Below are 19790 nucleotides of genomic sequence, written 5' to 3'. Positions count from 1 at the left end.
CTAATTTTTCTTTTGACTTTCTCCATCTAGTTTTTAAATGCGCCCAGTGCTCATCCATTTGATGAAGCTTGGTGTTCGTGTTTTCCATAAAGGGCGTGAGTGCTCTTATTTCCAACAAAATAGTCTCCATTTTAGATTCTAATAATGATTGAGCAGGAGGAGGGGAGTCGCCCTTTGTCCTTTGCAAGGTGGCAGCCACTTTTGCTGATGGTTCTTGTTAGTGGAAGTTTTATCTTGAGCTTTTATTGAGGCCATAATAAAAGGTGAGACAAATCAGATGGGACGTATTTAAATTGTACAAATGGGCCCTCAAACAAAATTCTGCTATTGCTGTAATTATATGTTATAAATTATAACATGTCACCCATAGATGTTATGAGGAAAGCTGCAAAATAGAGGTATTATCTTGCAGTGAGGCAGACAGCTTTTGGGAGACTAAAGGAATTATGAGAAATTGTTGAAATTAAGATGTATTCCTCATATAAGGTTAATTTATTTATAAAAGGCAGGTCACATATAAATACAAATTGGGTACATATATATATATATATATATATATATATATATATATATATATATATCCTTTCAAGAGACCGTGTGCCAGAAAACGTTTCTTATAAATATATCTGCCTCCCGAATATATACTTAAATGTGGAAATAATAACTTAAAAAATAACTTTAAAAGTCACTGTTCATGCAGAAATAAGGTCTATCTGGCTGCCTGCATTGGGAAAGAAGTTTGTACCCCAATGAAAATGGGCTGTGTCAAATGTCTGACGCGACCCGACACTGCCGACAGTACGGTGTACTCCTTGTCCACGGAGAAGGTTGCGAGCCAAGGCTCAATGCCATGATCACCCCCAGAAGAAGTGAGGTAAGAGTGATACATCCTGAAGCGAAAAATGCAAACTACTGGTCCTCTGGAACGTTATATTAATTACAGAGCGGCAGCTCCGCTTTCTGCTACTACCGTGTAACGCACGTAGCCATGCCCCCCGCATTTGGGTCTTTCTTCTGAGGTGACTGTCATTAGCTCTTGTTGGATTTGACTGACAATCGGACCACAGTAAGAACTTCAAAAAGGTCCTGTCATATACTGGAGCCTGAAAAAATGTGGTTTGAATAGTAATTGCATTTTTAAAATTCAATCACTTTCTTATAATTTCATAGTTTAGATGTGTAGTCAAGCATTGCCTTGTGATCATCATTTTTTCTCCATATATGTTTGCAATATCTTAATACTTTAACGTCTGTTGAACAGCAGGGTTTATTAGTCTTCTGATCTGACTTTCGTATGAGTGTTTGACCAGAGGCTAGACCAGCAACACTTATATGTCCCACACACCATTTACTGTGGCCCCACAGACTCCACCTTTTCCCTGACTCTGCTGCCATGACAGGCAGAGCAGCGATGGAGCTGATAAGGGGACTGAATGCAGAGATTAGCACTTGCTGAGCCTTTGAAATGTATGTATTAATGTATCCATTAACTTCAACTTCAGGTAATATAATAAATAACCTGTCCTTCCTGAGTCATGGGGCAATAAGTGGGAACACCTATACGGATTTGTTTTAAAAGGCAACAAGATACATATTGAAAAAAAACAGTTAAACAAGAGTGTGGGAGGAGAGGAAAGGAAAGGATAGGAAAGGAGAGGTTGGGTAGTGATTGGGGGGTTTCCCATGTGTTAGTCAATGGAGATAAACATTTCTTTTTAAATGGGGAAAGGTTTGCTGGCAGTAAGGTAATGAGACTAAAGCAGATGAAACCTTCTTAAATGGGAAGAATGTAACACAGATTACTGTAACAACATATCAAACTGTTTCAAGGACAATATGCTTGTTTAAAATAGGGGAAGAGTCAGGGAAGAGACACACTGTCCAGCACAGTTACTTATCTTCAGCAATGAAGAGGACTTTGTAGACCATTGGAGGCAATGAACGTTTCTCTGTCTTTGCTTTTAGAGAGGGGGCAGGGGGATTCAAATCAGAAAAAAAAACCATTGCAGCCATTATGAGCTAGTTGCAGGGTATGATCCACCTAATGAAGAACCGTTGCTCGAACTGTACAAAGAGGCTCATGAGTTTTACAATTCGGCTTTTATGCAATTGAAATCTACGGAAAACTGGCATCATGGTTAGCCCTCACTAATATGGGAGTTTTGAGGAGATTGCAATTGCTTAATGTAAGAAAAGTTTGAGATGTTTGGGCAGAAAACGATGTTTGTTTCTATGGGAAAACCCCATGCCAAAAGCTGTTCAAAACTCAATCAAAGTGAAACAAAAATTCAACTATGAAGCCGTTAATGTTCAAATCTGAACTTTTGCTTGCAAAGACGGCTGCTTTGGATGTTTTCATGCAAGGGTTGAAAGTTATTCAAAAAAGTTATTTTCTTCGTATGCAAAATGTAAGTTAATTCTGGGCATGGGCGATATACAGATACACTTAAAACATTCATAACCTAAAAGTGTTAAAGTCCATTTAGAAAAAATGTTTTCAGTGCACCAATTCCTGATGAAATATAGGTGCATGCCAGAAATTGAAAAAATTGGAGCTTTCAGTTTGGAAATATTTGGGCCGAAAACTATGTTTTTTTCTATGTGAAAACCCCATGTCAAAAGCTGTCCAAAACTCAAAGTAAACATTTTTTAAACTATGAAGTTGTTAATGTACAAATATGAACTTTTTCATGCACAGACGGCTGCTTCGGAATATTACTCATGAATATGTTCAGATGTTTTCATATAAGGGTTTGAAAGTTATTCAAAAAGGTTATTTTCTTTGTATAATAAATGCAAGTTCATTCAGGGCATGGGCAATATACAGACACTTAAAACATTCATAACTCAAAAGTGGCAAGGTCGATTTAATACATTCAGTGCGTCAATTTCTGATGAAATCTAAGAGCATGCCAGAAATTGCAAAAATTAGAGCTGCCAGTTTTGAGATATTTGGGCTGAAAAAATATGTTTTTTTCCTATGGGAAAACCCTGTTTTAAAAGCTGTTAAAAATGCGATCAAAATAAACATTTTTTAAACTATGAATCCGTTAATGTTCAATTCTGCATGCACAGGCAACTGACTTGAAATATTACTGATGAATATTTTCAGGTTTCTTCATGCAAGGTTTCGAAAGTTATTCAGAAAACTTATTTTCTGAAACTCCATAGAGACTTCATCTCAACCGTAACTATACCTTGGACTAGCTCAAAGGCATAATGTATATGTGCTCTATATGATAAAAAGACATAAAGACACAAAACAAATCTATTCAGAATATATACAAACTGATTAATAAAACCCTGCAAAAAACAATATTGAAACAAGTCAATTAAAGCTTTGGCATGGCATTGGCATTAAATTCGAGTTCCTTCCTTCTTCAAGACTAAATTATGTTCATATGTGGTACTTAAATTAAAATCGCCAAATCGGTACTCATCACATTGAACTCAAAAGGGAAAAGGGCTGAGTGGACTGGCCAGGATTTGAACCTGTGACAATAAGATCAAATGCATGTCTCTGGAGGGGATGAATTAGTCTTCTGGGTCACAGGCACATATGTAATTGGATTTATATTTGTTGTGACACTTTTAATTCATATAATAATATGCCTATATACATATAATGATAATGATGTTTTATTTATTTAGCGCCTTAATCCAACGCACTTTACGGAGCACATATTTATACACTATCAGCCAACTGAAATTGGTACTCATTTATCGACCTCGGAAGGATGAAAGGCTGAGTTGGCGTTACCGGGATTCAAACCTCCGACCTGCAGATCACACCCAGATTGCATATAGCTAGATGGATCGATATGCATTTTCCCCCTTCATTTCAACAAGGTGGAGGATTTCTGTATAATCAAATCCCTCTTGTAGGCACTTGTGAAATCCCCTTACTGCTTAGAAACCAGGGACATACTGTTTCCTGGTGTATCTAGAGCATTCCAGGCCACACTTGATGGTTCCATATAATTTCATCGTGGGATGTTTTTTCGCTGGGTTTTTTACCGCAGGTTTTAAACTCATCAAATGTTTTCTTTTTTCTTTTTGCCCCCCAACACCAATCCCCTTTAATGTTTTGTATATTCCCGAAAACCCACACATCAAATATATATTTCTCGAACCCTCCTAAAAATGTTGATTCGTATTTTTCGTTAAAATATCTGCAGTAAAAAACCTGTGAAGAAACATCCTGTGATGAAAGGACGTCATACCCACTTGATTCAGTCTGTTTGTGTCATGATGAACTCCATTCCATCCTAGCCTTATTATATTATCATCACTTTTGAAGAATGAAAATCTGTAGGTACTGCCCGTAGATCTAGCGATTGCTGAGCGAGTACACGTCTGTGAGAGAATCTTTGTGCAACCATGTGAATGTGACCTGGTAGTCCACAAAGCCCCAGATCTGAATACGCTGAATGCTCATGGATTTACTGACTAAGACAAGGTGGTCCAATGATCCGCTCTGCTCATTGCTTTCCACAAACGACAAACCCTCCTTTGTAGGTGAAAAGACAGTGTAATAAATCACTGACTTTTGGAAGTAGGGCAATAAGGGGTTGGTCAACTATGTTCCAGTCTGATCAAGCAATGTAGTACATTGATATCACACTTTTATTTCAAAGAGCCTCGCTTATAAATAATGGAAACTATATTTGAGCCTCTCCATCTTTCGAGATAAGACTGAGACCTCTATAGTGTGCCAAACAAAACAGTCCAGTGGGACGCTGCCATTAAGGAGCAGCTTTTCATAATCAATGCTGGGAATGGTATGGCTGAGAGCCTGCACTCACTGGCAAATATTGGGCAAGGAGACCATGTTTGCATTCATGTCACAATTTTAGTTGCATCAACATACTTGGAAGATTGGAAAATTAGTAATGATTTACTGAGTTCCTTTTGAGCAGGTCGCTTTAGGACAACTCACTGACCCTGCAAACAGGCAACGTTGCAACATGCATCATAACTTGACTTGCATTTCGGCCAGATTTTATTGGAGTAAAAAAAAATCACATTTGGTGTGTTCAGTTTCCTGATAGACAGTAATTTACCCAACAAAACGTATGTCCTTTGTGTGAGTGCCCTAAAGATCACATGCCTGACCAGAACCCAAAATGCTTTCTGGAAGAAAAGAACAAGTGTAACCCTGGGCTAAGGTTACCAGATGACTACAAGTAACTGTAAACATCTTGCACCAGTCCTGGGCTGCCATTTCTCCATTACTTCCATTCTTGGAGTTTTAGTCGTGGGTCCCTTCAATCGAACAAAATTAACATAAGTGAAACTAAAATAGAGCAAATCCGATGACTGGAATAGGGTGACCCTGGTGACATGGAGCCATCTAGTAACCGTATCAAGAGCCTACAGTGTTAACTAGCAATACTGGTGTGAAACTAAGCATAGGTAACTGTAACCAGCCCACCTCAGCATGCTGTAAAAAAAAATGATTGGTCAAAGAAATCATAACGATGTACTCATTTGCTTCTTCACTTTCAGAAGCAGAGTTTCCGTGACTGATTGCACATCTGGAAGCCAGCAGTTTACCGCACCTGTGAAAGTCACCACAGTGATCCACAAAGATCTCTTCCTCAACAGTTATGGTTTCGATATCTCTCAGAATCATCCTCTCGCCATTGCATCGGTCATTTCAGGTACTGTGATAACCTCTTGCCTGAGTAAAGTATCATTTGCCAATTAAATTCAATTTTGTGAATTTAAAATGTTTTCCTTCTAATAACAGTTTGGAAGAGGTACACGAACATGAAATCATCTGTGAGAAATCAAATTTGGTCAGCATGCTCAAACAGTAAATTTAATTGTATCAAGACATCTGCCCATTTATCCAGTTACAGCTCTTTGAGTTAATGAGCCATTTCAATCTATTTACGATTTCTTCTCAACTATGGAAGACTTTGCCATTTGTTTGTAAACATTTTAAAGGTATCTCCACTGCTGCTTACGAAACAGCAACAAGCAAATAAAACAAATATAATGGCCCTCATTAGTATCTGTTAGAGACAACTGGGCAAATTCTCAAGACATAATTTTTTTTATAGCAATTCTGAGATGCACAAGAAAAGCAAACAACAACTGTGCAAGAAATAGATATGCACGAATCTCAGAAGTGTGCATTTCAGAGATCCACTCATGCAAAAAGGATGTGCAATATGGACAGAGCGCATGCCAATCTATAAAATTAAGAATACAGAGGGGAGTGCCTAACAAAAATGGTCCAGAAAATCAAATTCACAAATGCTGACCTAATGGTTTCCTCCAAAATTGTCCATAACCTTTGGCTTGAATCACAAAGTGGAGCACGTGGCCCAGAAAAGCGAGCACATGCTTTAGCCACCAAAACCAGTGACTCTAACCTCTCTAATGACAGCATACCACACAGTAAAAGGTCAGCACATTGAAGCAGCCAATTCGGTTTAAAATGGCAGTGCCAGTAAGAATCATGCTGCTGCATTTACTCATGAACTGGAGGAGGACATGGATTCATAGGAGGGTGGGGGGTGGCACCCTATTTGAAATGGCAGATCAAGAGATCAGATTGAGGTACTGTTTGTAATCCCGTTATACTGGAGATGCTCAGACAGTCGTGGAAGATCTCCCCTCATTTACAATGTGAAGGTTTGCCATTCCACCACTAGAGAAGCTAATAGGGACAACACATTCTTTTCTTAATTATATATATATTTTTATAACACACTTAATACTGAAAAGGTTTCTGAAAGCAGACCCATGATTTTGACCTTGTGTCGCTCTGTGTCATCTTGCTTTCAAGACGAGTGTTTTTTCTCTGAGTTATACTACCCGCCTCTGACTCTTTCTAGAGGACTAGTGGCGTGGATGGGTATAGTGACAGAGGCTACACCAGGTAAGTTAATAGATGGATATATATTTATTACGGTTTAAGTATATTTATATATATATATATATATATATATATATATATATATATATATATATATATATATATATATATATATATATATATATATATATATATATGGAAAGAGGAGGGAGGCTGCCAAGCCAACAGAAGCTGGATACTGTTGTCCTTCAATCCGAGATCCACATTCCAGAACCCAGCATAGATCTCGTGCTGACTCCACACCGATGACTGTATCCTATGGAACCATGGTAGAGTCAGGCAAGTCCCTCTCTTCCACCAGGCTAGCTTCTTTTCTCTCAGCTGGAATACTACACATCTCCCTTCCTTTACAGTGTTCCGAAAATAATAGTTAGATGAATAGTAAACAAGAAAACAAAATAACAAAAACAAAAAAACAGAAGTCACACATAGTCCTCCATCCGCTTTGGTTGGCGATATGATCTTCCCCATCTGGACTTGCATCCAGCATCTCTGAAAGGAACTGACAAGGAAACATCTTTTGTTTTAGTCTCCAACCTAGGTATACTCATTCTTTTTGTTTTATCCCTAAGTGTACTTCTACTCTTCCTCACATCAACCTTATCACCAGCACACCAATCTCCTTTCACCCCCAACTTGACACTCACACTACCATTCTTGTTATGTTTGCTGTCCTCACATACCCAAATCCTCTCAACATTCCAAACTCTTCCATCTTCTGTTCTGACAGCATGTCGAAATGACTCTATGACTCTAATTGGCCTAGACCACTTACATGGACCCACTCTAAGGGCGGAAGGAAGTAAAATCCTAACCAGCTTCTCCACAACAAAAACCATTTCATACTTGCCATTACGTTTCTTATCAAAAGCAATTTTGTTCTTTCTTTGGACCACTCTGATGTTGTCACACACTGTCCCAAAATCCTTCTCCACCCCATTACTTTTGTTGTCTAGCCACATAGGAGCTAATTTGGTATTGGCCTTTCTACCTCTACTGAGTTCAAAAGGTGAGAGACCTGTGCTGGAATGTAGTGTAAAGCGATGAGCGATCACCCTTTCCTTAACCGCTTCCTCCCAGTTCATTCCATTAGACCAACCCATTCTGATTGTCTCTTTCAATATCTTGTTGAAATGTTCAACCATCCCATTAGTCTGGGGGTGGTATATAGAACTTGTTTTATGTTCTATAGAATATCTGTTGCAGAAATCTGCCATCTCCTTGGATTTAAACTGCGTACCATTATCAGACAAAATGCTTCCTGGGTATCCATCCCTCTCACAAATAGCAGATAGGAAATCAGTTACAGTTTTCCCCGTAATACTAGATGCAATCAAAACTTCCACCCATCTAGTGAGAAGATCGATAATCACTAAACAGTATCTCTGCACTCCATTGCTATTCACTGGACCTAGCATATCCATGCCCACATCCTTCCATACTTTACTAGGAATCTCAGACATTACCATTGGTTGTTTCACACCCACACATTTTATCTCACTATTACAGCAAAGGATACAGTCTCTCAAGTAGAGTTCTATCTGTAAATCACATCTGGGACACCAGAAGTCGTTCCTTATCCTTTGTTTGGTCTTTATAATACCCTGATGGCCTTCATGTCCAAGTTCAATGACCTTCTGGGGTAGACTTGAAGGAGGGATTATCTTAACTCCTATCATAATGAATTTGTCATGTACATGCAACTCATCTGTGATAGACCAGAATGCCATCAAATTTGCATCATCACATTTTGACTTGTTCCAAGGACTTCGACAATTTAACAATTCCTTCAAACATTTGAAATTTTCATCTTCTCGTTCAGCATTGTCCCATTCAGTCTTTGAAATAGATGCTGCCTCGATGCTCAAAACGACTTCCATGTCATCTTCCCCATCATCAATTTCTGAAATGTTTGTTAGGCGAGACAAACAGTCAGCCGTGACATTCTTAGCTCCAGGCACATATATAACTGTGTAATTGAATTCTTGTAGCAGCATCACCTACCTCCTGATTCTATTGGAAACTTTGTCCAGGCCTTTTGACATAAATACATGAGTCAATGGTTTGTGGTCTGTATGGAATTCAACTTCATTTCCCCATATAAAACTCCTGAACTTTTCAGCTGCCCATTTTATCGCCAAGGCCTCTTTTTCAATTGCAGCATATGACAACTCAGCCCCTTTCAGCAAACTTGAAGTGAATGCAATTAAAACTTCACGCCCTTTATCCTCCTGAGTGACAACAGCTCCCAAGCCAACATTACTAGCATCAGTTGTGATGATTACTTTCTTGCCAGTGCAGAAGTTCTTCAGAGCCGGAGCTGAGCTTATAGCAGTTTTAATGACCTTGAATTCTTCTTCACAATCATTATTCCACTCAAAAGCCTTACTTTTGAGTAAATCCAATAGAGGAACTGTGTGAATTGCGAAATCTTTGACAAATTTGGAGTAATACTCCGCCATTCCAATAATTGTACGAACTTCATCCTTGTTGCGTGGTATTGGCATCTTATTGATAGTATCCACCAATTGTGGTCTGGGAGAAATTCCTTCGGCAGAGATCTTGTGCCCCAAATACTCTATTTCCGAACATTTGATTTTACATTTATCCTTACTTAAGGTCATTCCTGCTCTGTATCACCTCTCACATACACACCGCAGCCTCTCATCATGCAAATTCTGATTGTCTGCATGAACCAAAATGTCATCTTGGAAACAAATCACACCAGCTGTACCATCTAACAATTTGTGCATTACCTTCTGGAACACAGAAGCTGCCGACACCAACCCAAATGGCATCCTCTTGAATTGATAAAGCCCATCCGGTGTAATGAATGCAGTAAGATTCCTAGAGCGTTTATGTAATTTAATCTGGTGATATGCAGAAGTCAAATCCAAAATGGAAAAGAATTTCGAAAGTCCAATTGTGGAGATTATTTCTTGTATGTTGGGAAGGGGGTGTCGATCAGGAACAACACACTTATTCAATTCTCGCATATCTACACAAATTCTGAGTTTACCAGATTTATTTCTTATGACAACAAGAGGCGAGACCCATTCGCTACCATCGATGCTTTCAATAATCCCCAGTTCCTCCATTCTTCTCATCTCCTTTCTGACTTCATCTCGCATGGATAAAGGAACGTTCCTCAATTTCTGGGCTACCGGATTATGGTTTGGTCTCAACTGTATTTCATGCACATAGCCCTGAAGACATCCCACACCATCACGAAAAACAGCTTGCATGATCTCCATGTTGTTCACATTATTCATGAGACGACTATTACTTGGTTTACTCCCCTCATTACTGATAGCAAACACGGATTCTTCAATGGTAGAGTCTAACTTGACTTTAATTTACTCTGGTGGGTCCAACTCAGGAGTGGTATCCTGCCTACATTAGTGATGTAAACTTTACCTTTAGCTCTCCTATCTTTAAACTTCAATTTCCCCCAATACCAACCTATGGTGTCAATTGTCACTCCAACATAAGCTCTGGGGTTAATATCGGTCTCATGTAGATACTGTCATGTACCGCAGAGTGTGCCCCTTTTGGGCTTCCTTGTCCTTGTCACAACAGGGCTTACACTCCCTAATACTCCCAATATGGCCGCCCAGCGTGAAAACCCTTTCTCGCTCCACGCGCTGGACATAGCCTATTCTATTTATAGACCACGCCCTCCGCGGCTCCGCGCGGCTCAATTCTATTGCGAAGTAGCGACCAGACATGTGCTCCGTATTTCGCGGTAATTATTTCCTTGTTTCTGTCCTTCTAACCCGTTCCTCGCCCTTCCCTTCCTTCTTACCTCCTAGACTCGTGTGCTATTGTGCTTTTCCTGTTTCCCGGATTCCTGGATCCCGTGCCCCAGAACTTGAACGCACTCTGGAGTCGGAAGAGACTCGGGCAGCCTTGTTCAAGACCAGGTCCGTCCACAAGAAGGCATCGGCCAAGGACACCAGTAAAGAACGGACCCAGGTGAGAAGGGGGGAACTCCTTGACAGTTTGAGACGCCACCCGACCGAACTCGCTATTGACATGGAGGCTGCCATGCAGGACCTGATGCGTCGTATGCAAGAACTATCAACCGAGGTAAAGAATCTAAAGGCGGAAAACGCAGCTCTCAAACAATTGGTCCTATCCCGGGATTCTGCCACAAAAGAAAGTGTCTTGCTGGGCGGCATTGTGGACAAATATAATGGGTCAGCAAAAACCCTTCGTGCATTCCTGGATTCGTGTTTGGTCCACTTTACTTTTAAGCCCTATTACTTTTCGACTACCAGGGCCAAGGTGGCCTAAGATGAAGATAGACGTACGACAGTACATCCAAGCTTGTGTTGTCTGTAGTCAAAATAAACATGATAACAAGAGACCGGCGGGTCTTCTACTGCAACCTACACTGCCAACAAGACCATGGGAGATTATCGCTACAGACTTCATTGTGGAACTACCACCTTCCCGAGGATACACTACCATCATGGTTACCATTGACTTGTTCACTCATATGGCTCATTTTACGACCCTGCGTAAACTACTATCCTCCTCTGAACTAGCAGGAATCTTTCTGGAACACATATTCCGTTTGCATGGACTCCCTTCCAAGATCGTATCTGATCGAGGACCTCAATACGTCTCACAATTCTGGAAACATCTCTGTTGAATTCTAGGAATTCAATGTGCCCTCTCTTCAGGATATCACCCCCAAACAAACGGAGCCACAGAACGTGGCAACCAGATGCTGGAACAGTATCTCTGATGTTTCTCCACCAAGGTCCAGGATGACTGGTCACTCCAGATACCCGTGGCTGAATTCGCCCACAACAATTCTGACCATTCAGCACTTAAGACCAGCCCCTTTTATTGTAGTCAAGGGTTCCATCCATCGGTTTTACCTTCTGTTCTTCCTCACGCTACACCAGTACCTACTGTTGACTCCTGCATCGAAACCCTTGTCAACGTGCACCAGGAGACCAAGGAATACTTAGAGAAGGCCAGAACACAGGCCAAGAGGTATGCGGATAAAGTTGTCCTTTAATATGTCTGAACCAACCATAACATTAACAAATCTTCACATGAACCTGCCGTGAATATTGAGCTAGTATTGGAATTCCCATGCAGAAATTTCCAGTTATACATGAGACTGGTGAGAATAATGCAGCCTGTGTAGAATATCTGTATGTCCTTATACAAGGTTTGTCCATAAAATCACTTGTTCAATATCCCATGGGCGTGCAGTTTATCATCCCCCTTGTACAACTTTGTCTTCAGATCCCCTGCGCATAGCATTTGCTGGCGAGCAGTAATAGTGTGTGTACCGAAAAACCCTTGAAATTCGGCAGTTATGGTAAGTTACATTTGTGATGTCATCTTTGATGTCCTGGGTGTTAGTGTTAGCAGTGCACGGTGGCTCGAGTTATGGTTGCTTATCTTACCATAACTGCCGAATTTCAGGGGGTTTTCGGTTTTACTTTGAACCATAACGTCCCTTTAACAATGTTTTTTCACAGAATTTCATAGGTTTTTAGTAGCGCCACTTCCCCATAACGTCCCTTTAACAAAGTTTTTTTACTGAATTTCATATGTTTTTAGTAGCGAAACTTAACCATAACGTCCCTTTAACAAAGTTTTTTTACTGAATTTCATAGGTTTTTAGTAGCACAACTTAACCATGATATCCCTGACTTTAAATACATGTAACATAGAACATACTGAACCCCTAGTTAGGGATTTCGATGTACGCGGACTACCGCCATGTCCGCGGACATATCGAAAATCTGAGCGTGGTGAATGTAAATTTAAATGGTGTGCCCCATTTCCCCTTTGAGGTTGGCTCTGAAAAGAGCTGTTTTTTTTTTGTTTTTTTGCAGATGCTTGACAGACACCTGTTATTTTGTATTTTTTTTCTTCTTTTTTTCTTACTTTACTCCTAAAATCTTCACATAACCTTCTCCAAAGCAACCCTTACATTCCAAAACAGCATGACATTTCCCATAAAGATAAGGAAATGCCATCTTCTTTAAAATAAACAGCATTACTGGAATCAATATTCTCATTATTACAGAAGAACGTACCAGCTCTAAGCATGAAGGCACACATGCCTTGGTTGATTACACACCTAGCATTGTTTTGCTGAGGACAAAAAACTGAACTATTGTCCCATATTGCCCTAGGTAGTAATCCAGAAAAAATTACTTTGGCATTTGGAGGGATGTTCATTACTGCTTGAACCAAGTGTTCCAAATCTGCCAACAAAGTAGGGGCACTGACATAGCCCAAACGGAAAGCACCATAGTGCAAAACTACCACATGGGGACTGTTGATCCTGCCCATATCTTCACAAACTTGTACAATTCCCTGTACATTGCAATTAGGCACAGTGCTCCACACGACCTCCACTCTTTTAACATCAAAATTCTTTGCAACATGCCTGCATTGAGCATACTGTTGTAAACCATGCACAAACATATCTCCGAGCACCAACACCCTGACTTTCTCCACTTCTGCCATCTTCACTACACACAGTCTCTTTCAACACAAATCCACATCCTCAACATCTGATTGGCTGATCCCTACAGTCTTCTTTCCATGCTGGACTTGCTGGAAAACCCCAGATGTAGCACACCCTGTCCACGAACAGCCGCGGTGTCCGCGGACCACGTAACTCTTGGACAGCCCTTCTACCATTTCCACTTCATTCTCTGTGCCATTCCCTCATTGCATACAGCTAAGCAGTCACACAATACGGAGAACGTCCTCAGAACACCCCCATTTTGTTTATTTTGGAACATTTCAGGACACCGCAAGTGTTCTTATAACACATGCAACTTGCCAGTGAACAATACGGACAACGTCCTCAGAACACCCCCATTTTCTTTATGTACGAACATTTCAGGACACCGCGAGTGTTCTTCTGGTTCACTCTTTTTTCTTTTGCTGACATATCTAGGCCACATGGTTTTCTTCAGTAACAGTCAGAAACTAAAAATTGTATTTTATTTGTAGACGTATCCTACAAGTAGGTTCTTATAGTAATTCCCTTAGAGTCCAGTCACATCATATGAAACATATACATAGGGGAAGACACAAGCTTTAAAGACAGCATTATTTTCAAGCAAATAAATGATGATTTCTCTGTTTCAAAGCTGCTATTTACCCTATGTATATGTATATTGGTATGTGTTCTTGTCTCTTTCTGTTTTCTCTATAGTAATGCAATTATGTAATACATGGGTTTTATTAGCTACTTATTACATATTTCACAGTACACAAAAATCTATTAAGAAAAAAATTATCATTTCATTATTCAACATATTAACATTACGAATATTATACCTTCATCTTGTACGCTGCACACAATGCTATGTTTCTGCATTAGTAGCTTAGTATACTAGATAGAACCCCATAATAGAATGCTATTTATATCAATGCATCGTTCAAAGCACTAATTAGGGTATGATATTTATTGCAATGATCCTTGACACTTTTTTCACAACATTATAATAAGAATCCCTTGTATACATATTTCATGAAAAGTACATACACATGTGATGTCATCAGTGATGTCATCAATGACATTTGTGATGTCATCTTTGATGTCCTGGGTGTTAGTCTTAGAAGTGCACAGTGGTAGCGCGAGTTATGGTTGCTTAGCTTACCATAACTTGGGAATTTTAGGGGTTTTTCGGTTTTACTTGGAACCATAACATCCCTTTAACAAAGTTTTTTTTATTAGCACGCAAACAATATACAAAGATGGAGTGTAAAAAGCAATTTCTCAGAGATGGCTGTACACAGAATGTTGCAAACTAAATATTTATGGTCGTTTACAGTGAAGGTCAGCTGCTTCCATTTTTTGCTTGCGTGCCGGAGAGGCCCACGACTCGCACTATAAGGTTCTATTGTTTTTTGACCTTGACAGACAGGGATCGTGCTAAAAGACTTCTTTTGAAGGAGTGTTGCAAAAACATAAGACACAATAAGGATGAAATTTCTGAAACGTAACCACTTTTATATATTATATCACTATGAGAAAGATCGTTGGCACAGTCGGAGTTGTATTTTGGGACTGCACTACGCTTAGACAATGGAAAATGCCAATATAATGTAAGTAACCCTTTAGATTATTTTATACCGGAATATAATAACAATAGCGTGGCGTTAAAGCCCGGTTAAGTTGTACTTGTTCCTTCAATGTGGCATAGTGTTTTCTACCGCGCACTATCACTGCCGAATTGGTCCCCTGTCTCTTAGAGGGCTCTGAAAAAGGCAGAGGAGAGAGGGTGTGTTAATGGGAATAAGTTAACATACTCCGTTGCACTATCCTCGCTAGCAAATAGTTTCACGCCCTAATAAATAAAATTAATATTTTTAATGAAGATCGGCTGGTGAGACTAATTTATGTTTTTTAAAACAGGTATGTCCTCCCGTACTGTGAATGCCACGATTTTCAGACCCCGGCCGACGGATTTTTTAACTGCCAGGTGCAGCTACTTCTAAACAACTTCATGACCCTCACCATTTTATGGGAAAGTCGCCAAGGACCAATATGCCCTTACGCGGCACTAGCGGCTAGAAGCAACATACCAACCATTATGGTGGTCTAATGCCTCGTTGTTGGAACAGCTTTCCGATTATCAGTGCCACCATAGTGCTTATTTTATCATAAACCAACACCCTGTGTACCGCAAAGGGACAGCGCGTGACTAAAGATGAACTTTTGCGGATCGACAGCAAAGACAAATGCAAATCGCTGAATATTCTCTAAACATTTGATGTCAAATAAAAGTACTTTACGAAATGTACAATCTTGCTGTTTGCTTTTAAATCACAGTTTCATATTCCGAATTGTGGCGCGCTGTGTTGTGAGATGATCTGTGTTGTTTTCCGGGTTCTGTGTAAAGTCGCGTAGGAACCGCAAAGGAACAGTGCGTGACTCAAGATGAACTTTTGCGGATCGACATCAAAGACAAATGCAAATCGCTGAATATTCTCTAAACATTTGATGTCAAATAAAAGTACTTTACGAAATGTACAATCTTGCTGTTTGCTTTGAAATCACAGTTTCATATTCCGAATTGTTGCGCGCCGTGTTGTGAGATGATCTGTGTTGTTTTCCGGGTTCTGTGTAAAGTCGCATAGGACTGGAGATGACTGGGCGCGTTTGGCTACGCACCCTGTACCGTCACGGAGAGAGACGGGGAATATGAATGCTTTGATAATGTCAGGCTTAGGGGCGGGAGATATGATTTAGTGTTGCAAAAGCAGGTCAGCCAGGTCGATGGGGCAAGTGATAGGATTATCACATAATGTCGACGCACAGCAGCCTGATTTATCGATTGTTTAGTGGACAAAAAGTCGGGTAAGGGCCATAGGAAATTGTAATGTCAACGGACATAAGGAGGGTTCTTATAACACTTTCAACCTGACAACGAACAATACGAACAGCGTTCTCAGAACACCCCCATTTTGTTTAATTGCAAACATTACCTCCACGTCCACTCTTCCTCGTCCCAGTACTTACTTCATGAGGCCCCTGCCTCCGACACAGGACCTTCTTCTATTCCTTTAAATTCCTATAACTCCTCCCCCACATCCACATCACTCAGTTTCATATTACCAAGCCGGAGCATGGGACCTTCCCCGGAGGGAGGGTGAGGAGGGCCGTCAGTACAGTGACGAGGAAGAGTAGGACTAGGAGTAATGAAGATTACCGGTAAGTAATCAGAGCATTTCAGGACACCGCGAGTGTTCTTAGAACACATTCAACTTGCCAGAGTACAATACGGACAGCGTCCTCAGGACACCCCCATTTTGTTTATGTACGAACATTTAAGGACACCGCAAGTGTTCTCAGCTCAATTTTAGCTTGCTTGCGAACAAAATGGACACATACTCCGTCCTCAGAACACCCCACCATTTAGTTTATATAGAACATTTCAGAACAGCCGTGTTGTCCGCAGACAAATCGAACACAACAAAAGCGTCTAGCATATAAAAAAACAGAACATTGAACCTATATCATACTCGCCCACCCTCCCCAATTACTCTTACACACCAACACACTCCACTAAATACAATTTTTAATCCAAGTTTCACCGCGCTGTCCGCGGTCGTCCGCGAATGCAAGATGGCGGGCGCCACAGAAAATCTGACGCGCTTCACGCACCACGCTGTCCAATCAGCGAACACGTCGGGTGTCCGCGGACATCGCACAAGCCGCTCGGCCAATCAGGGCACTGTCCGCGAAGCGAACAGGGAAGTCCGTCCGCAAAGCGAACTGAGATATCACTAATTTTTATGCCTTACATTTTGGTCATTTTAAAAAAAACTACTGGACGGATTTACACCGAATTTGCAAAAACACGCTTTCGGGACCAAGCCCCCGCTCCTGCTCAAATTTGGTGTAAATCCGTCCAGCGGTTTTGGCTGTAGGCGTGCGCAAAGTTTTTTCCCATTATGTCTATGGGAAAAAACAAAAGTTTTGGGACCCCCCCTATAACTTTGCCCCCCCTGGACCAAACCTCTCCAAACTTTGCAAAAAAAATTCAGAGTGGGCCATATACTTTCTTTGCAAAGTTTGGTGAGGATTCGTCCAGTGGGAGCGAAGTTATAAGCCACCCAAAAAATGCTCTTCCTATGGAAACACCAACTTAACCATAACTACATGGACGCTGCCGCGTCCATGTAATATATATATATATGTGAAAGGGGAAAGAGGAGGGAGGCTGCCAAGCCAACAGAAGCTGGATACTGTTGTCCTTCAATCCGAGTTCCACATTCCAAAACCCAGCATAGGTCTCGTGCTGACTCCACACCGTTGACTGTATCCTACGGAACTGGGGTAGAGTCAAGCAAGTCCCTCTCTTCCACCAGGCTAGCTTATTTTCTCTCAGCTGGAATACTACAGGCCTGCCTCCCCACCCTCAAAGTCAAGGTACCTACACTGTGTCCTCAAAGTAATCCCTGAAAATGTCAGACTACATATCAAAAACACCCTTAATGCACACTCAAGGGCAGAGATAGGGCATTTTACGACATAGAGTTTCCTGTGGTGTGTGGTGGCACTGGTTGCACCCAGGTGGTCCTCGTATACATTGTGGCCGTCTAACAACTATCCAGCCAGAAGGGACGCTGGCATTTCGTTAATGTACAGATGATATGCAATGCACACAACATCCTCATAAACATGAATGCTAACTACCCTGGCGCTACCCATAACAACTATATCTACCCGCAGTGTTCAATTGCCCAACATCTCCAGGACGTATAGTACCATAAGACATAGCGATTACACAAAACATTCTACACACATACAAATTAACATATGGTATTACACACCACGTGAATATATTGCCATTCACATGTGACAGAGGCAATTTCCTATTATTTCCTACTCGCCCCTTTAAGTAATGCTTCTGGAGCCTCGACCGCTCAGTGGGAGTGTTACTATCGAATGCTCTGACACTGTGTAACGTCATAGTCGTCTGTCCTGCGCTATAGAGAACTGAGCTCAGGTATGGCGTGAATAACGGAGCCACAGTCGCCCATCCCACCTGCTGCAGTAGATTGACTGATGGGTGGCATAACAAGGTAAAAACTGGTTTCAATTAATTTCCCATAAACTGGCATACATGGTGGCCAGGTAATGTGTCGGTGGTGCCGATGGCTGCATGATGAGAACCTCTCTACACAATTGGCCTGGGACTGTATCTTACATGCAAATGTCCATTGAGGTGACCTGCCTATACTTGTTGCCACTATGCATCCCTTCCACTGTGCTAGGTGTCACCATGATCAATATAGAACAGTGACAACAATGAGATGGCATCATGACGGAGATTCCTTTAATCTTGGTAGGCACGTGAGCACATTAATCCTGACACACATCACACAATGAGGTGTCCCAACTTCATCACCACTCTCATCATCAACACAGACTGATCACCTGGATCGTGAATGGCATGATAATGTTACCATCAGTGCCGGTGAAAAAGGACAAGCCTATCCCCTTAGCAATGAATGTCTCTGAAATAGAAGACACACTCATCAGCTGATATGCAAAAAACATATTCTAGTCTTATCACCAGTACGTTGCCTCATCTGCAGGTGGAACTGTCTATGGGCTGTACGTTGCTGGCTATTACTGAGTTCTCCATGTTCTCTCCGGGTTTCCCTGATTTGTTAAAACACGGAATGCTTGGTAGCAGCCACCTCCACTCCCAAGCCCTTTAGGCCCTCATTGAATGTGGAAAACAGTGCAGTGAATTGGGTGTGGAGGGCCAACTGGCGCTGGCACGTTTCATCTTTCAAGGTGGTACAGTCATGATGGTGTGAAACTCTCTTTGACCTCGTCTATACGTCTGAGGAGTGACAGGCAGATGTCATCGTGGCCTGTGGAATATGTTATCAGTACAATCTCCTGGTGCTGCACCGTGACATCATCTAATGAGCCCATCTCAGGCCAGGCTCACATCTCAGACTCTGCATGTGTGTTGGTGTTCGCCTGGATGTCTTGCTCTTCCTTGTCCTGCCCCTCCAGGGGTTGCATGTCAGGACCAATGGCCAAGGGAAAGTACATCTGTGGAGTGGCATCCGTGTGGAAAAGGGAATGGTCATTGATGTGGGACAGTATCATCATCTACTACATTTCATTAATCTCACACACGTGTAGCATTTCTACATTGAGCATTCCTGCACTCTCTACAGATGCACCTGACGTCTTGCCACATTGTCAGATATATTTCTCCTCAGCATGTGTGGATGTTCTGGGTGCACACACACCTGCCTTCTTGTCACTATCCACATCTAAATGATGCTGTCTAATCTGCACAGGCACTGGCATTTTGCAGCACATGATTTCTGGCATTAACCGTGACTATCAGGGGGAACCATGATATGGTCATGC

At 41.2% G+C, this 19790-nt stretch overlaps 1 protein-coding gene across 2 annotated transcripts in view; it reads left to right on the top strand.

The window, feature by feature from the left end:
• Positions 1 to 19790, top strand: part of FRMPD1 (FERM and PDZ domain containing 1) — a 1388071-nt gene that overhangs the window by 552496 nt on the left and 815785 nt on the right. For both annotated transcript variants that reach the window (XM_069630382.1, XM_069630381.1), the window contains exon 3: positions 5509 to 5663. In XM_069630382.1, the coding sequence (XP_069486483.1) occupies positions 5509 to 5663 (155 nt within the window). The remainder of the gene's footprint in view (positions 1 to 5508; positions 5664 to 19790) is intronic.

The sequence above is a fragment of the Ambystoma mexicanum genome, chromosome 6q, assembly GCF_040938575.1.
Source record: "Ambystoma mexicanum isolate Mex_15411 chromosome 6q, UKY_AmexF1_1, whole genome shotgun sequence".
NCBI lineage: Eukaryota > Metazoa > Chordata > Amphibia > Caudata > Ambystomatidae > Ambystoma > Ambystoma mexicanum.
The sequence above is the reverse complement of the archived record's forward strand: the minus strand, read 5'-3'. Positions and strand labels throughout refer to the sequence as shown.